This window comes from Cyrtonyx montezumae, unplaced genomic scaffold, assembly GCF_038088225.1.
Source record: "Cyrtonyx montezumae isolate F1298 unplaced genomic scaffold, pur_monq_1.0 scaffold_8, whole genome shotgun sequence".
In the NCBI taxonomy this organism is placed as follows: Eukaryota; Metazoa; Chordata; class Aves; order Galliformes; family Odontophoridae; genus Cyrtonyx; species Cyrtonyx montezumae.
The window spans coordinates 32,034,332-32,053,573 of NW_027072089.1; the positions used below are offsets into that span (position 1 = coordinate 32,034,332).

The following is a 19,242-nucleotide window of genomic DNA, read 5'->3' on the forward strand; positions in this document are numbered from 1 at the left end:
CTCTGCTCTGTGCAGTGCGGCCTCACCTCCAGCACTGGGTGCAGGTTTGGGTGACACAACATAAGAAGGACGCAAATATTAGAGAGCATCCAAAGGAGGGATACAGATATGGTGAATGGTCTGGAGGACAAGGTGTGTGAGGAGCAGATGAGGACAGCTGTCACCCCCCAGGAGGAGCCGTCCGTGGGGTGGCCCTGCCTGTCCCACAGCACCGTGCGGAGCCGGGCAGTGCAGGAGCCGTGCAGCCCCAGGATGGGGCCGGAGGCACACACCCGGCTCCCTCTCTCCTGCCCCAAACCGCCCTTCCTGGGCTCCTGCTTACGGCTAGCGATTAACTTCTTAATTTTTTTGGCTGCAAAAGCAGTGACAAATTGCTCAGACTCTGTTTCCCTACTGCACCCATGACTTGATTTATTGTGCCTGCGTTATCGTGAAATCAGGTTCCATTCAAAATGTTTTTCTGGGAGAACTCAATCCCCTCGCTGTTTATTTGCCCCGTCCCTCCTCATTAGCGTCACTGATCCGCAGCAACCCCACTCGGTTCCAAACCGTCCCTCTAAGCACCTCGGCCCACCCGGGGCTCGGAGGAGCCCGGATCCCACGGGGCCGAGGGACGGCGCTCTGTCCGAGGCGGCGGGGACAGACGGACGGGCGGACACACGGCCGCGGGACAACCGGAGAAAGAACCGGCGACGGACGGGAGGGAAAGCTCACCGCAAAGACCGCTTGACCGCCGCGGGGCAGCCCAACCGCAGCTGCCCGTCCCCCACGGGCCGCCCGCAGCGCGGTGATGGACCGTCCCCCCCGGCGAGGGGCGGTCGCTGCCCGCGGGCGGTGGCGGGGCCAGGTGCGCCCAGCCCCGCACTGCGGCCGCCGCCGGCTTATAAAGGGGCGGGCCGGGCCGGGCGGCTGCTGCAGCCGGGACGGTAAGTGCGAGTCGGAGTGCCGTCGGGGCTTCTCTCCCTCTCTCTCTCTCTCTCTATCTCTCTCTTTTCTTCTTCTTTTTTCCTTCCCTTCATTGTCACTTCTTTCACGCAGCATGTAGGAATGAAAAAAAGCACTGTGCTGTTTTCTTTTGTGAACTAACAGAACTTCGATCCGACGCTGCCTGTGTAATCTCATGCGAGGCACGCGTGCATCTTGCCTGCTTCCGAAGTGCCGCACCCGGCAGGAGTGCGATGGAAGTGCCGCAGAGCCGGGATGCCACGCCGCCGGCTCTGGGTCCCTCTGCCTGCCCTGTGCCCGTGTGTGCTGCCACACTGCTCAGGGGAATGCTTTATTGTCTTAAAACCCAAACTTCTTGCTTGCAAAATCTGATAGCAGGTGACATGGGAACTAGTTAGCTTCAGTTTTTGGCAGCCTTTGGATCATGAGCTGTTGGGGACCACGGGAGCCGGGGTACCAAACCACGGCGGCTGGGATGTGAGCACACACGCATCCCCACAGATATCCTGGCTTTTTGGGGCATCAGATTGCCCCGGGCTGCTGCTGTATGCACGCACACTATAGAAAGCCAACAGCGCAGAGCTGACGTTGGGAGTGAATGAAACCTCTCATTTCCATAGGTGAATTGTTGCTTATTTTCCTCAGGCTCGCGATTTCATCCCTGTGGATGTGAAGCTCCTGCAAGGTACGCTCCAGTTTCCGAGGGACGCATGAGGAGATGAGGTGTTCAGGTACCTGCATTTCTATACTGTTTCTCATATACACCACTGTAACTGTTTGCTTACACACTGCAGAGCCGCATGTAAACCTGCCCTAGGCACATTTTAGCACATGGACCTGTACTGCTAACCCAGTTTGTCTGTATCCTTGTGCCACTCAGGCTTTTCCAGCATCGGGTCAGACTTTTTCATTTCAGCGGGCTTTCAGCAAACAAGAAATCTCACTGATGAAACTGGGAGCAATACCATGCTCTGCTTTTGTTGGTGATCATACTGACTCAGCAGTGTCACTGTCAGGCATGCAGAGCCAAAACACCAGGAAAGAATACACTATTACTCAGTCACATCTTAAATGGAAGGGAACAGTTCAAGGACTGGTTTTTGCTGTCGTTCGGGACAAACTCAAGTAGATTTCCACGAGTTTTACTTTACATAGATGATAATTGTCACAGTCATTGGCTTGGTTCATTGCTGAGGCTCTTCTGCTGTCATCAGCTGTGGATACACTGGCACTTGTGGGGACGTCAGCATGGGGCTGAAACGCTTTGCAGCACCAAGGTCTGACCTGTGTAAATGTAGTGCTTCACTCATTCACATGTACTGATTTTTATTGAGATGCTTAAAATGGCACTGTCTGACTGCTTTAACAAGGTGTCTTTGCTGCTGGCCCAGGACAGCACAAAGCTCTCCAAGGCAGTGGAGCTGGGAGCTGCCCAGGAAGTTGGGAAGCTTTGCTCGGGTAAGAGCGACTGCCTCAGGTATTGCTCTCGCTGCGGAGTGCACTCTGGGGAACAGCGACAGAGTAGTGATTGCTGGGGAACTGAATGAGCAGAAAGAATGGGAATTTGCCATAGTGCTTTCTGGAAGCTGGGAAGGACTGTTCAGCAGTTATTGCAGCTTTGCTCAAGGAAGGTTTTTGCCAATGTTTTCACGTGATTCTTTTGCCCCCCGATGGCTGAAATACAGCTTACAGGACTCCAATTTGAAAACAAATAGGACAAGCTCCCAAAGTGCTGAGTGGTGCCGGGTGTACGAGGACAGGCGGACGCTGTTCCCAATCTCTTGAGCAACCAGACTTCCCCTTTCAAAACATGGTCACTCACACCTCCATGTAGCAGCCTTGGTTTGCTCAAAGTTGGCAGCACTCAAATGTTCCGTAGGTGTTGCTTCTGGAAGGCATCTGTTTCAGCACTCAGGAGATAATGTGACTCTGTGCTTTATCTCTTTCTCTCGGTGGGGAAAATACTATGTTCACTTCGTAAGTTTTTTTTTGGTGCATGCCCACAAGCTGTGTTTATTTGCAAGCTGAGGTTACAGACAGGAACTTTGTACCCAGCAGGGGCTGTGCTGAAAGCTCATGTGCTGCTTGCACCCCACAATGCTCCTGGTCCCACAATGACTCCTAGCTGTGGGGCTTCCAGTCTCCTCCTAGCAGTGCACCGGGCCCAGGAGCTGAGCTGCCAGCGCTGCAGTGTGAGTGCAGTGGGAGAGCAGTGGGCCTGAGGTGAGAGGTGGTGAGGAGCTTGTGCAGCTCTGGCCTGTCGCCGAGATTCATGCACCACCATGAGCCTACAGCCACTGCCGCTGGCTTCACAGACACTCTTGTCTTTTACAGGCCCCTCCCTGCTGGAGAAGCCCCCCATGGACTGTAGGCATTTACCTGAGGGCTGCAAGGAGACCCTAAGCCCGGCACCCAAGTCGCCGCCACCTCCAGCTGCTGGCAGCACACCCTGCCTACCCTCCACAGTGGGGCAGCGGGCCGGAACAGGCCCAGGGCGACCCGCGGCCGCCAATGCTGCACGGGAGCGCAGCCGGGTACAGACCCTGCGCCATGCCTTCCTGGAGCTGCAGAAGACACTGCCCTCCGTGCCACCCGACACCAAGCTCTCCAAGCTGGACGTGCTCCTCCTGGCCACCACCTACATCGCACACCTCACGCGCAGCCTCCAGGATGAGGAGGAGTCTCCAGGAGAGGCCCTGGGAGCCCTCCGAGGAGATGGGTACCTCCATCCCGTCAAGGTAGGACAGCAAACTGGTGCTACAATATTCAGAGGAAACTAGTGATTTCAGGCTGATTTACCTCACTAGAATGCATGCACAGAAAGATTGCTTTAGCTGAGTACCCCAGAGGCATATAACCATGCACCTGCATGCTCTGGGCCTGGTGGAAATCACAGCATCACAGAACTGTAGGGGTTGGAAGGGACCTCTAGAGATCATCGAGTCCAACCCCCTGCAAAGCAGCTCCCTAGCCCAGGTTGCACAGGTAGGCGTCCAGGCGGGTCTGCAACGTCTCCAGAGAAGGAGACTCCACCACCTCTCTGTGCAGCTGTGCCACTGCTCCGTCACTGCACTGGGAAGAAGTTCCCACACACATTTGTGCGGAACTTCCTGTGCATCAGTTTGTGGACATTTCCCCTCATCCTATCACCACACACTGCTGAGAAGAGTCCAGCCTTGTCCCTTTGCCTCCCGCTCCTTAGATATTTGTAGACATGGATCAGGTCCCCTCTGAGTCTTCTTTTCTCAAGGCTAAACAAACACACCCAGATCTCTCAGCCCTTCCTCATAAGGAAGCTGTTCCATGTCCTTTATAATCTTTGTAGCCCTCCACTGGACTCTTTCCAGAAGAGACAGTCTTTTTTCATACCAGGTAGCCTGGAGCTTGCTGGCATTTCCCCTTCTTCAGGGACTTTGTTCACAGAACTATCAGATGTCGTTAGGGATTTGATCCTTGGAAGGGAAATGGCACTATCTGCTCAGTGTCCATGGGAAGCCTGGCAGAGCCACACCAAACCCACAGAACCTGTGGGACCACTAAGATGTGAGATGCTCCATAGCAGCCATCATAGCCATGGCAAAGTGCAGCAGTGTGTGCAGGCCTGCAGTGTTTCTCCTGATGAGGCAGCCAAGATATGAAATAAGACATTAATTACTGGCCATGTGTTAATTTCTCCTGTGAAAGTGCTTTTCTGATGCATTTCTTTCATGTAGTTGGTATATGCCACTATTTCTCTTGCCTTCATCCAAAACAGTCCTGGAAATGCAGAGGACATGAAAGGGGAACTACTATTAGGGAGTACCTGGGGATGGGAGCTGTTTCCAAATACACCATGCAGTGACTGACGTGATGCTGAAATGCTGCAAGGTGTTTTCTTTGGCTCCAGCCTAACAGAGTGAGTTAGCGCACTGCTGGTCTTTTAGTAAGAGGCTGATGAATTCAGAATGATTTAATTATGATTAATTCGTGAAGTAATCTCTAATTCCTCTGAAGTGACTAAGTCACAGAGGGCTCCTTGTTCACACTCTTGGTCGTGGTAAAAGCTGTGATGTGAACGTAGGCTTCCCAGCCCATTCAGATGATTAGCAGGCTCATTAGGGCAGTGAAACCTTCACATAAATCAGAAAATGGCTATAACTGAAGAAAAAAAAATAAACACTGTCATGTGTTTCAAAATAAACTCTCACTAGTTCCAGTTAGCTCGCCTGGCCAGAGTGAGGGGACACAGGTCTCACAGCACTTTTCAACAGCTGCCAACTACCGCTGGCAGAAAAAATTGCCTTTAAAGCAGTTAAAATATCCAGCTGCACATTTCCCAGGCTACTGGAATACAGCAACAGTTGATTCATTCAGCGATTATTTTTTATAATCCTATTTATGTGCCATTTACCTGCAGTTTTGCCAAAGATCCTATCGGTCTAACCAAACTTTCTGGTATTTTGAGTAGTAAATTAATGTTTTAGTTTGAACTAGAAGTGTCCCAGAGAAATCACAGTTAAATGCTTCAAAAATATAAGCAGCAGAGGTCAGGGCTGTCACCACACTCCTGTATCGAGCACAGTAAATACAAATAACATGGAAACGAAAACATTTACGTGCTGTTGTGTGTACACGGAATGGGAAGCAGGGTTAATTACTTCAAGTTAGGTAATGTCTCAGATGCCTTAATAGAGATGAGTTCATAACATCAGGCTCACAATGAAAATACCGAACGAGATCTTTGAGTCTTTCCAAGAGAGAACATTCAGCTTCTTTATGTCTTTATGTAGAAGGGTTAAGATTTAACTGTAGTGCTAATGCTTCGACAAGTCCCGTCCAGTTTTAGAGCTACCTTTGTCATTCAGAGGACAGGTGTCACCCTGCTCCCCCAAGCGTCTTCATTTTAAAAGATTATTACTTGAAAGACCAGGCTGGCTTTTTCAGGTATTTCTGCATCACAGGGATGCCTGAAAAAGACAGCAGGTTGCACCCGATTCTAACAAACAACACAGCTTCCCAATCTCAAGCTGAGCTCATCCCTTTCCACAGCAAGACATGCAGCTGAAGTAATGCCCGCAGCATGGCTGCAAGAACAAGCCCTCCTGTGCAGAGCAGGCAGGCTGGCATGGCTGGGTGTGCACCCAGGGGCTGCAAGCAGCGCCAATGCTGGGGCACCGTGGCAGCATCCCATCCACAAGGGGATGCTCTGCTTTGTTCTAGTGGCAGAGCAGCTGCAGTGCAAATTCTGGTGTGACACCTCAGCAGCGTGACTTACAATTGTTTGTTGGGTCTTGAGAATTTTTAGGAACTATACATCACAATTCATTCCAAGGAAGCTATCCACGCTGCAGTTCCTCTGCACAGATCCTAATTTTCCACTAAGTGACAATGTATAACCTTTTTGGTGTTACTAAGTTTCCTGTTTTCCTGTATCACAATTCTGTCAGCACATAAAGCTTTGCTTTTGTCACTCAGAGCTGTATTCAGACACCAGGTGTTTCAGCACTGTGCTTGTTCTTGTCTTGCAGAAATGGCCGATGCGATCCAGGTTATACATTGGAGCTACAGGACAGTTTTTGAATCACTCAGCACAAGGAGAAAGCACAAGCCAAGGAGAAACATCAACAAATTCACAACACTAGTCTCCCTTTGCATTAAAAAAAAAAAGTTATTTATTGCACCACATATATATTTAAATTAAAACAAACAAACAAACAACAACATCAACAAGCCTTAATTCCTTAAATACTGTTTGTGGATCAGAAGGAATTGGTTCTTAAAAATCTCTAATGCTTCGTTGACTTAATGCAACTTATCATTGGCTTCCACCTCTGAGGATACTGCTGGTATCTGAACCAGGGGAGGAACAGAAGGCAGCTGCTAACAGCACCAACATAAGCACAGCAACAGGAGCAAGACTGCTAACAACAGCTGTTCTCATCCACCTCTGCAGAGGAAGCTGATAGGTACACAACAGTAGAAGGAGACAGGAAAATGCATATTGGCTAAGTGCAGTGCAATACAAGCTCTGGAGAAAAGCAAATGGCAAACAATTCTGAAAACAGCTATCAAAATAGCGTGTGCAGTGTCCTCATCGCATGGTGCCAATGGCAGAACCCCCCACAGACAGCAGTCAGGTCATGCCTTCATCCTTCAGATAGTCATAAATGCGTGGAGCTCTTTGAAGGTGGGAGTGCCCGTTCACTTTAAGTAAAAACACGCTGAAATCCATCCTACACACCCACAACAAACACAGGCTGCTCTTACAGATTAAATGTAGTTCCATTAATTAAGTATTGCTCGTATTGATCCACAGACTTGTGTTGCATGCGACATGTCTGTTAAGTGTTACCTCAGAACTATTACTTGCCTGTTCAAGACATCAAGATACATTCCTCTCATCCATGGGTTCACAGATGAATGAGCCCTGAGAGCTGGCTTGTCCGTAGCACATGATCCACCACACCATTTCCTATATTGAGGCAAGAAAAATTGAAACTCAACGCACCCCCACCACCTGATATGTGTGTTCTGTAAAACACTGTACGTTTCACATGTTGTTATTGTCAAGGTAAACATTAAATATCACTCACCGGACGATAGCCGTTTGTCGAGCCGCATTCCCTCAGTTCCTCATTGCGCATGGCCGCCCCACCCCTCGGGACCAACTCACCCACAGCGATGCCACATTTTGCGCATGCGCGACTCCGCCAGGAGCGCCCCGGGCCCGCGCGAATTTCCCGCCCCGCCCCGCGGCGCGCGCCCTATGTAAGAGTAGCGCGCCGCCATCTTGTTCTTTCCTGAGGCGGCGCCGCGCGTGTTTGCCGTGGTGGGTGCTACAGACGGGCTGTGGTCGGTCGTGCTTCAGCGGCTGCGCTGGTAGGAGCTGCTCTCAGTTCCGTGAGGCCTGAGTGTTTTTCCCATTAGCGTTTTTCTTAGAGGGGTTTGGCTGGTGCCACGCTGTGGCCCTGAGCGTGCCCTCTTTGTGCAGCGGGCACGGGTCGGGAGGGCCGGGGCGGGCCCAGCCGCATCCCTGCGGGCTGCTCGTGTCGTCCGTGGTGAATGCTGACTAGGAGCAGCCTAACCCTACAGTCAGTCATTCTTCGTTCTGCATCTTTTCTGTTGGTGGAATGCGATGTTCTTAACCGTAATTCCAGCTGGTGCTCCCTCCTTTGCTCCCTGAGTGATGGTGAAGCCAGCAGTACTCATGATAATTGTGTGACTGGCTTGCTGTCCCCAGGGGGATGCATTGTGCTAAAGAACATGCTGGAGAATAAAACCTCTTTTTTTCTTCCTGTTTTAGGCAACAAAAGCAATTAGGAGATGAGTTGGTTTTTGGCTTTAGGAGTCTTCAGCCTGGGCTATATGCCGTTTGTATCTTGCAAGCAGAAAAATGTCACGTGAATTCCAACATAAGTAAGTGTCTCTCACTTTTCTTACTGCTGAGGAAAGCATCTGAAGCTGTCTCCAGAAATCTAGGTCTAGATTTCAGGAGCTGGGTAATTGTGAACTGTCTTACTGATGGGACAGGGCATGTGAGCATTTGCTTGAAGGGTTAAGTCTTAAGCGGTCCTAGACAGTATTCCTCAGTTAGCACACAGTGGTTAATACATTTTGAACTACAGACTGACTACTAAACTTCTGGTTACTTGTATAATGACTCCAGTTTGCATTACTGCATACCACTGCCATGAATACTGTAAGGTGAGGTTTTCATCCATTTTTAAGTTAACAACCATAACCCTTAAAATCTAGCTTTTTTCCCTTTGAACTTGAACCCTGTGACAATAGAGAACTAAGGGAGCTTTGAGGCTGAAATTCTGAAAGGTGTTAGGCCAGTTATAAAGCCTTTATGACTGTTTTGCTGTGAAGTGATGGTATTATTTTAAGAATCATGAAGGAATCAGAAATGAGAGACTTGTAAGAACACTGGATAATCTAGTTTGAACTGCATAGATAGTTTTGTGAAGGATTAACAGATGTTAGCTGGAAGTGAAAGGCTGAAGTACAGAATGTGTACTCAGAGAGCTCTCCCTGCTGGCACTTAACCTGTCAGAATGCAGTCAAAATAGACAGACAATTATGGCAGTGAACTTCACCTCTGAAAAGCACTTGGCACAGAAGGCTTGAATGCATCAACAAAGCCCCATGTTTTTGTCCTCTAAAAGAGCTTTTCTCTTGTTTCTGGCTTTACCAAATACATTGTGTACTTAATGGTTGAAAACATACATTCTGCTTTGATTTCTAGGAAGCACATCTCTGGGGGACAACTTAATAAATTCCCTTGTATTTGATAGCTGGGAGAAGTAGCAAGGCTTAGGGAGGGTGGGAATCTGTCTGCTGGCATGATGATGATGATGACTCTTTGCCGTTTACCCAACTGATTTTTTTGATGAGTAACACTGTATCTGATGTGCCAGCTCATCGTTAGTGGCAAATCAAGGTGGAAAAACCCTTCGTTCCTGATTTGACTTATTCTATTCGTTCAAAGGTGTTATCAGGTGACCTTCTCTGCTGACTTCAAACTGTGTATAGTCAACAGCAGACTGCTCATTTCCAGAAGTATGGGTGTTTAAGAAGGTAAGTTGTTTTTCTGCTGTGATGCTACAGTACTGAGGTTGCAGCAAGCTGTGTGCTGGCTGTGTTTGCTGCTGCATGCAGCTGTGCTGGCTTCCAGCACATGGATGCATCCTGGAGTAACAGGCCACTTTTAGGCTGCTGCCTGACTTCGATGTTCTTGTGATACTGTTAAAAGAATTCATTTTTCCTTAAAGCACCACATAGGTGAAGCTGAAGAGAAGCAAGAATAAAAAGTTGTGCTCTTTCTGCAAGATGTTGCTATCCTAAGAATATCTATTTTTACTGTGTCTCAAATAGTTTTCAGAATTATTTCTGCTAAGTCTGTTACTTAATTTTCCTGGCATAATGATGATATCTTTGCCGTTTACCCATCTGACTGGTTGTTGATGTGTATCTTTGAATCTGAAATGCCAGTACAGTAGTAACTTTGTATGAGATTAAACGTACAGAAAACTGGCTAAATTTGAAATGCTTTTTTTTTTCCAGATAGGGAACAGTGTGAAATGTGGATTTCTAATGCACCTGGAAATGCTTTTGTGGCCCTTCCTGCTTTCCAGGAGTACTGCTCGATTCAGATGTGCTCCAGGTGAAGTTCTGTGACTTAAGGCTGTGCTGGAAGAAAGAATGAGTAAGATGGAGTTGGGGGTTTAAATGAAAATCTGTGAATAATGCCTGAATGAAGCTCAGGTGAGAGTGTGACTGAGAAGTAGCCTTTCAGACACTGCTAGAACTTAGTATGAATATTTAAATGCAGCTGAATAAAATTGGATTCAAGAAGTAAAACACAGTTTTCTTGCCTCAATCAGTGTTTTTAATAAAATCCTGGATTTGTATTTCCAGTGGCTGTAGAGCTGTGTTAAGGCTGTGTGAATGGTAGCACCATGATCTTGCTGCATGGCTTGTGCAGAAGTCACAGCAAGCCTTCAGTATTTGTTCATTTTGTCCATATTTGAGTAGAAGTCTACCCCCTTTTCTGCTGAGTTTAGCGTGGATCTCTGATTTAAAAGTTGCCCAGTGTTATGCCTTACAGCTACATCATTGTTAGGAAGACAAAGGAAAGTCCCTCTAGCTGGAGGAGCATATCTACTGTATTGGTCTTTACACTCATTTTTGCAGTGAGGTAGTTGGGACTGGAACTCCTTGAGCTGCCTCCCAGTTCAGCCTACTAATAATGGTTTTGCTCTCCTGTCTCCACTGTCCTTAGTTTTATTTCAGATTGGAGGAGCATGCCTGCATCCTGTGCTAATGAGATGGTGCTGTAATGTAAGGACAGGCATAAAGCATGAAGCAGTGTGATTATACTTGTATTTTAAAATTTATAGTACAGGAATAATTTGTCTTACATCAATACAGTTTTTGTAGTTATTTAAACTATCCCTTGCTGGATAACACATTTAAAAAGAAGCAACAGGAAAAAGCACAGATCATAGATGAAATACAGCATCTTGGTTAGCAAAATAGCACTGGAAACACTCGTTTACTTCTCTGTAACTGCAGTCCCAGAGAGCTAAAGTAGAAGTTCACACTCACTTAGTGGAGATATCATTCTTCATTAGTGTTAACACAAGTCCCTGGGCCGTATGCACCAATAAACTGAAGCAGTTGATGGTGGCACTGCATTAGGTAAATGTCTCTCTGGTGCAGGGTGTTTTCATCACTGAGGTCAAATGGAAATACTGCATTTGGTTCTATGCACAATGCAGACTTACCTAAGCAAGAAGGAATCAGTTCAGACCCTAGAAGTACTTTTAAGGAGGGGGGAGAGGAAAAAAAGCTGTTGTGTAGATTTAGTAATTCAGTTGTGGAAGTTAGCACTTCTGTATCACATTGTGATTCTGTCACTGCCAAATTAGAGTGAACAAACGTGACATAATACAGAAAGAAAACACCATCTCTTTCTTCAGGGAAATAACACTGGCTATGGTGTAAGCTGGACTGATGTTAAAGCTGCAGAGGAGCAGTGCCTCCAGTGTGATATCCTAAGGACAGAGGTTTGATGCTGTCAGGGGCCTAATGTACAGCACTGAGGCTCACCACTAGAAATCAACTGGAAGACTTTCCTCTGATCTCAGCTTGAACTGAAATGCCTCTATTACTGCCACTGACTGTCAAACCAACAAAGCATGAAACCAATATACCCCAAACTGAAGGCTGACTTACCGTGTTTTAGGGTGAGAGATGATTCAAACAACAGGATGGCTATTAATGCATCTTCCTCAAGCACTTCCTTTCTTAAACTTAGTTTAGTATGAGCCTTAGACAGTGAGATCCTAGGGGATGAATGTAAGCACATCAGAAATGCATGAAAAAGTTGCAGCAGTGAAGGCACTGCATATTGCTGTGTTGCAAGAACTTCTGTAATTCAGGAGTTCATGCTGCGTTTTTTGCTTTAAAAGAAACTTATTTAAGAGAAAGCTACAGTAATTTAATCCCCATTTTTATTGTCCTAAGACTGCTTTAATTAAAGACTGAAGAAGCAATTATTGCGTCTAAAGAAGTTCTTTATGTAGTTCTTTCCAATCCTGTAATATACATGGGACTCGTAGGTGTTAAGGTATTCTTTGTGCTTGTACTTTTCAAAACTTAAACGGTGTCTAGATTTTCCCCTCACGAGCTGAGCGGGTTGGCACTGAGCACTGGAACTGAGATGTGTTTGTATGTGTGAGCATGGGACGTACAGAATTTTTAGTGCAGATGCTGATAATTTTGATCCGCGCACAGAATCTCTTCTCACTCTGCGACTTGCAAGGTAGTAACCCTGAATGAGGTTTTCTGCTTCGGAACTCACTTCCACGTGAAGATTCCTAGCAAACAAAATGAACTGGAGGGAAGGTACACATTTCAAATATTTAACTGTGGAAAATAGGTCATTTCCATTTTTTTCATACGTTTTAACATAGTAGCATAGTAATAGAGGTAGGGCAGTGTATTTCACCACCAGCTTTTATACAAAAGCTTGTCATTCAGCTGTGCACAAGGATGGGCTTTTAGATACTGGGCTGAATTGCCTGCTGGAGCATCACAGGGCAGTAGGGATCAGAAGGGATGGCTGAAGGTCACCTAGTCCCACTCCCCACTAAAGCAGGTTCCCTACAGTACGTTAATCCCACTACAAATACTGACAGCTTCTCCAGAGTGAGAGGGGCAGAGTTGTGAGTGCTGACAGGTTTTAAAACAAGCTGTCGGAGCATCAGCACAGAGCCCTCTGATTCTGGGAACAGTATATTTCCAAGCGTAATGCATGGCTAAATGATAACATCATATGTACTACCTCTTCATAATCCTGTGTTCTGAACTGCTGCGAGACCCTGTACAGCACGGCCTCGGGATGGACGGCCTTCTGCAAGACGTGATGCACCACAGGAAAAGACAGCTGACAGGAAGGAGATTCATTGTGTATCAACAGCCCAAAAACGTCCAAAAGATTTGGTGGGATCAAGCTCAAGTCCTAAAGAGAAGGTCCCAGAGAAAGAAAATAAGTTATTTTAGAATTTTGGCCATTATGAACATGGCAATTTTTTGTAATATTCAGTATCTGTGCGCTAAATGGTGTGAGAGTAGCTAAGCATTTATCTCTACTGTCCACAACATAGCTTGGAGCTGTCAGAAGCTATTGTGAATAAAATAAATGGCATTTACTTTTGGGGAAGCTAGCTCATTTTAGAAGATACCTGATTTAAAGTCACTGAAGTTGCAGCTTTCTGAGAAACACAGGCTTGTTCGCGTTATTTCACAAGCTGAACTAACAATAACCAGAAATAACTGCCAATTGCTTTACCATCTGCCCAATTAAAAAGCTGTCCCTTGCTATATGCTTCTTTGGGGAAGAGCCCACATCTACGTAAGACCAAAAATTGGTCTGAACTGAAATGGTCACTTGTTGGTCAGCCTCTTCTCCATACTTCTTCCCAGGAATGAACAGCGTTGTTGTCCTGCTCTCTACCACTAGGACAGGACAAAAGATGTCAGTTAGGAAACTGATCCAGGTCAACTACAAATTCCAGTTCTGAACACGCTAGCTGAAAACAGGCCTTACTGTATTGCACTGAATTTCTCTTAACATTTTGACATTTCCACACCAGTTTTGAGGACTGAGTGCCTGAACCCTTCAGAGGCTGGATCACAAATCCTACAATGATGAATACAGTTCTCTCTCCATCTAGAAATTCTTCCTTTGCCAATAAATGGATCCCTGTGGGAGCCTGTGTAGCAAATGCAAGCTCACAGCAGTTTGCCATTCTTGACCTTGTTTCTTTCGGACTTGTTAAAAGTAGCTCGTATTTTCCAACCATCTGAGGGCCACGAGCTGAGGAATAGAACTAGCTACGGTTTGTTTTACACATTATTGCATCCTGTCCCCTCATTTGTCAGCAGATGTGAAATTACCAGATTGTAGAAGTTCAAGTTTATCCTTTTTATACGAAGATAAGTCTCCTATGTAACAGATACCACCCTGAGCCAGCAGAGCGCTGCAAGCCTGAATACTCGCGCTTCCAGTTCCATGTATATCTTTGGACACAGAAGGAAAGATTTCACTAGCAGCCGGGTGTCGGATGCCACGAGGCAGGAGACAGATGCTGTAAGTGAGAAGCCTAGAGGATTAAATAATCATCAGCTGTAAATTGCCAAGTCATCATTCAGCTTTTCTAAACATAATACTGTTCTTAATGCTTTGTAGTGGTATTTCGATATATTGAGATCTACTTAGAAACAACTAACTAAAACTAAATGTTTCAAGTACACTTAAATACAAATGCAGAAGTCTAAGCTTTCTCTCCAGAAGGACTGTATTTCTGATGGTTTTAACGTGAGGCAAATCATAGCTTGTAACAGAAGTAACACCTAGGAAATCAAAGAAGTCTCCTAATTTAACTGCATATCATTAACAGCTATTCCTGTTCTAGAGGAAGGCAGAGGATTCGTAACTTCTGTCCATCTGGGGAAAGAAGAAGAGGCTGGTAACTTCTAGGCTCTGGCTGCCTCAGTTACATCCCCAGTTGTTTTTGGAAAGGAGAGTGCGTCATATTCCCTGGCACACAAAGTTACAAATTCCCTGGTTCCACAGTCAAAGGCTCCTTATGATTTTAAGATGTTAAAGCACAACTTCTTCTCATATTAAGAAATGGGATATAATTGTAGATTAAAACAGCAAGAATTGGTAAAGGGGCTATAATATGCAGGCAACATCTGCTCCGACAGGTTACAGGTAATAGAGCACCACGTGCATAGCACAGCACCGTGTAAGCTTCTCTGGAGTAACTGTGGGCCAGGCAAACCAGGGCATAACTGAAAATGATAAGAAGCTAGTGATGAAAAGGCTTAAAGTGACACGAGATTTGAAAAGCAGAGAACTTCGCTCTTACCATCACCAGCCTTCGGGGCTATCTTTAGTTTTGGTTTCAGAAAAAGGTTTAGTTTGACCTCTGCTAAACTGCTAGCCTTAAAAGTTTACTGAGATCATTGTGAGACTGTTAGGGATATTTGCTAGCAGTAATCCTATATAAATCATTTGAAACAGATGTTTCATTGTCATTTTTAACCAAGTCAGAACTCCGTCAATTCCTTTTAAGCCTCCTCTCTTGCTTTTCTATTTTCTATCCTATTATCTTTAAAAACATAATAATAATGTATGTAAGAACAAAGGAATCTCTTTACCTATCGATTATTAGAGTATCACTTGTCACAATCAATAGATCAAGGTAATCTGCACTTTCCATTTCACACGTCTGTACTAGGCTCAGTAGTACTGCCAGTTTAAGAGTACTGTAAGTGCCTGGTGGAACAACTTGAGAAGCAAAGACATGGGCAAGCGTGGCTGTAAACCTCCAGCATGAACTTGAAGTCAGTGAAAGTAGATACTTAAAATTTTCACCGATAAAAGAAGGACCTAATTAAAGCAAAAGAGAGATCAGCAAGCACTTCATAGAGCAGTGCAGATATGCAAGAATAAATTGCCACTCCGGTCTATACAAAAGCTTACAAAGAACTAAGATGTCTAGGCATTAAACACAAATTCAGAATGTGAGCCACGTGTTCTATAGATTTTGCTCCAAAAAAAAGGAAAAAAAAAACCCAAAGGTTTTTCAGAATTTGAAGTCAGTTCTTACTGGAACTTCCTTACCATTTGTTTTACAGAGCTGTACACTACTGGCTTCCATACACGCTGTAGCTTGTGGGCCATTTTGTACACAAGCTGGGATTCCTATAATCCTGTATTGGTTTCCTATCGTCATTCTATTGGCCAGTTCATCTGGAAATGAAGAACAAAACGGGGGGGGAGACCTGAAAATGTTGAAGCTGATAAAAAATGTTAAAAGCTCGGTCAGAAAACTTTTCCAAACTGTTTCATTTTTAACACTAAGTTGCAGAACACAACAGTTGGATTCCATTTTTACCATTGTGGAGTAGAATCAAATGAAGCACACAATTCAAATTAATTAGTGCAAAAGGTAAGGAAGGCAAAAATCCTGACTGAATCTGGAAAACAGCTGGATTGAGGAAAGATGTCAAAAACACAGAAATGAGTGCAGAACAGTTATGACCAAAGGAAGCAGAAAGGAGGAAAAACCTATTCGGGTAGAATATAATGCAGCAGAGCTGGCTAGGGGAACTGCTTAAATGAAGACATAGAAGCAAACACCACAGTCTGGCTCTAAATTCTCTGTAATCATTTGTGCCTGCCTAATGCCCCCTCTAATTATATTAGAGAAATAACCTCAATATAAATCATCATGACTTTCATCAGGTTATCCAAAGAAATGGACCTGTAAGGAAAATGCAAGTGATTGTTACAATTCACATCTAAATCATTGTTAACAAATCTTAGAATTGAAACTCAGCGTACCTCTCAAGAAAACTGTAAAAGTCTGAATCCTAAGGTGTGATTTATGGTCGGAACGTCCTTTTAAAGCATTAAGAACTCTCGCATCAATCATTTCAACTATCTGTTTATCTTTCAAAATAAAGGCAAGGAAAAGGTTAGTTCTCCTGAAAACCAAGTACAAAGCTTTTTGCTTTTTGCTTCCCTCTAAGATGACTGCTGTCTTTCGGGGCTGTTTGCCCCACAGACATTTTGTTTACAGAAGTAGGGGAATAACAGACCTAGAAATAAAACAACGCAGTTCCTACCACCAAGTACTCTGAATTTCATATCTTCCTGCAGTGGTGAAGAACACAAACTGCACACAAAGTCATTCCTCACTGTGGCAGATTCCGTAGCTCCGGGCACGTGCACTCTTATGTACCTAAATCCTGAAAAAAAAAGAAAAAAGAAAAAAGATGCTAGGAAGCATTTATAATGAGAACAAGGTCCTCATTCTACGTTTCACAGAAGTAATTCAAAACTGGAAAGAGAAATTCCGGATTGACAAGAGCGCCTCTCCAGATGAGCACGCTGCCAGTGGCACAGGTTGGCCGCCAGGTGGCGCTACGTCCTATGGCACAGTCCCCACCGCGACCGCAGGGCGGCGTGGAAACGACGCCAGACACTTATTCGTTACACACGCCCTCATGGAGACACCATACGTGCACTCATAAGGGCTACGTAGCTAGTTTTTGTAGTTAATTAACTACATCATTAAGGAGCACTTGAAGCACTGCACGGGCTGCCCGAGAAGGCAGTGAAGTCAGCGTCCCTGGAGGCATTCAGGAAGTGTTTAGATGTGGCACTGAGCAGCGTGTTTTAATGGGGAAATAACGGTGCTAGGTGGAGGGTTGGGTCTTGGAGGTCTTTTCCAACCTTAGTGATTCATTAATTTCTTCTACCTTCAGAGAATGGACAGGTTTCCTCAGTGCAAAGAAATCTTGCTCCTTGGGTGTATTTCGTGACAGTTCCCATCACAATCGCTATTCCTTCAGACATATAAAATCTCTTAGATGTGTAATCAAATGGAAATGCAGAAAGGCTGAGAACATAACTCGGTAACGGCGGCAAATGTGTTGGCTTCAGCAGTATGCTTATCTAACAAGAGACACGATGACATTAATACTGTAAAATACACATTTGTATTTCAAAATGCTCTTTATAAATTCATTCTTACATGATGTACAAATTGCTCTTAGGGAAAAAAAAATCAGAAACATATCAAGTGTAAAAGTAATTCAATCAGTTATGTCAGAATTCCTGCAATATGTTGGGGTGAGGATTGCAGGTCTTTTAAGTATGAAGTATGCTACAACCAAAGGGGTAATAAAGGCTGAAAAAGTAATACAAAAATCATCTTTGCTAATACTTCACCAGACTTATAAGATCTAATTGGGGGAAACAGTGTGGACTCACTTGGGCCTCCGTCTGCAATTGTTCAATTAATGATAATGTCTTAATAGCTATGAAACATACCTGTAATTGAAAAGTAACTTCATTTTAGAAAGGAAAATCAGGTTAAAATAGGGAAGATTTGTTTCTGTCAGCCCTGATCACAACTATAAACTTACTGACTGAAAAATCCCTGCAGCTTTCATGGGTTTATGAAGAATGTAGTTTCCAAGGGTTGCATCCAGTTCACCAACATCAGAAGGGTTTATTGAAATAATGAAACGGTACACGGCGTAACTTTGTTTTGAGTCTGCAGGAGCAAATATTGTCTTAAAAATAACATATTTACCTAACAGTACTTACCAGTGTTAACAAAATATCTACTGAGTGAGTAATACCATTGTACTTTTTGCAATCGTGCACAAATTTCTCAAGGCCACCACTTCTGTCGAGGTAAACGAGGATAATTTCCTTCATTTTCTGTATTTCCTTGGCCATCTTCCAAAAAAAGACCTTTGAACTCTGAATGACAATTCTGGAATAAGCTGTGAAGAATTAGGACAGAATTGGCCACTCTACAATAATAATACATTCCTAAAATGGTCTAATATTCTTGTTATTGAATTATTTCAATGCCCAAAACGTGACCCATCAAAATAAAGGCACCATAAAGTCTCCCCCACTCTTTCCCCCCCCCTCCCAGTACCAATCATTGGAGCTAAAGACTATATACGCGTAGCTGTGAAGGCTGACAGAGCTGCTGAGAGCACGAAACTGAGGAATCATTTCTTTCTTAAATTACACTTTCCTAGCTTGCTGTCACCTCCTGTAGCGTCCATTTTAAGGCAAAGATCTTGCAAACTATATTTGCTGCATCAATTGATGCAGATGATCAGTTCTTATTCCTGTAGATAAAACTTTCAAGACCATGGAGTAGGTCTGCAAGGTGACCACACTCTTCAGTGTTGTTTTTATTGCATATCTGCATTTTCAGAGTAGAATCTCAGAACGTCACTCATAAGAGATGACTCCATAGGGAGAACCACTAAGCCCAGAATGTGGCATTTTGCACAGATATATCCGATGCCTCTGTTCATTGCGGGGGGAGTTGGACTAGGTGACCTTTAAAGGTCCCTTCCAACTCTCAAGGATTCTGTGATCTTTTAACTGTCATGCAGACTTCCTTTTACAACTTGCCGTCTGCCTTTCCTGTAGGTAACCAATATGAAACGGCACTACGTGGTCCAGGACAGCACACAGCAGCGCGGGCATTCCCCACACGCTGCCGCTCGCTGAGCTTCGCAGAGCCGGGCGCAGCCCCCCCCCCGACCGCGCCCAGCACCAGCTCCCCAGCTCCCAGATGCCTCTTCATGGCGACTGCCCCTCCTCTCAGCCCAAAACGCTCCCCATGGCTTCCCCTCGCCTCACGACAGAGCTTTGCCGCCTTCGCTGTCCGCCGCTCCCGCCGCTCCGTGAGGGGAAAG

At 45.3% G+C, this 19,242-nt stretch overlaps 2 protein-coding genes, 1 long non-coding RNA gene and 1 other non-coding gene across 7 annotated transcripts; 3 read left to right on the top strand and 1 right to left on the bottom strand.

Moving 5' to 3' along the window:
• Positions 1-910: 910 nt before the first annotated feature.
• On the top strand, positions 911-6,955 carry TCF24 (transcription factor 24). 4 transcript variants are annotated; one of them, XM_065751843.1, is made up of 4 exons: positions 911-926; positions 1,591-1,676; positions 3,280-3,683; positions 6,453-6,955. In XM_065751843.1, exons 2-4 carry the CDS (start codon positions 1,664-1,666, stop codon positions 6,564-6,566), a joined length of 531 nt encoding a protein of 176 aa, XP_065607915.1. In that variant the 5' UTR covers positions 911-926; positions 1,591-1,663; the 3' UTR covers positions 6,567-6,955. The 4 variants fall into 4 exon arrangements, with proteins under 4 accessions (XP_065607915.1, XP_065607917.1, XP_065607916.1 ...); XM_065751845.1 differs by lacking the exon at positions 911-926 and adding an exon at positions 2,316-2,422 and having other exon boundaries at positions 1,510-1,676; XM_065751844.1 differs by lacking the exon at positions 911-926 and adding an exon at positions 2,337-2,422 and having other exon boundaries at positions 1,510-1,676.
• Positions 6,956-8,241: 1,286 nt separating this feature from the next.
• On the top strand, positions 8,242-10,182 carry LOC136058477 (uncharacterized). Its single transcript, XR_010623133.1, has 3 exons — positions 8,242-8,340; positions 9,416-9,504; positions 9,991-10,182. It is a non-coding gene; the product is annotated as an uncharacterized LOC136058477 (long non-coding RNA).
• Positions 9,264-9,345, top strand: LOC136059544 (small nucleolar RNA SNORD87). Its single transcript, XR_010623241.1, has one exon. It is a non-coding gene; the product is annotated as a small nucleolar RNA SNORD87 (small nucleolar RNA).
• Positions 10,183-11,046: 864 nt separating the features above from the next.
• On the bottom strand, positions 11,047-18,624 carry MCMDC2 (minichromosome maintenance domain containing 2). The gene is made up of 14 exons (XM_065751931.1): positions 18,157-18,624; positions 17,938-18,068; positions 17,783-17,842; positions 17,269-17,464; positions 16,633-16,755; positions 16,349-16,456; positions 15,626-15,754; positions 15,160-15,391; positions 13,891-14,096; positions 13,283-13,449; positions 12,776-12,952; positions 12,183-12,325; positions 11,665-11,774; positions 11,047-11,213 (listed from the first exon to the last, which is right to left on the bottom strand). The coding sequence occupies exons 1-14, from the start codon at positions 18,254-18,256 to the stop codon at positions 11,047-11,049; spliced, it is 2,049 nt and encodes a 682-aa protein (XP_065608003.1). The 5' UTR covers positions 18,257-18,624.
• Positions 18,625-19,242: the final 618 nt, after the last annotated feature.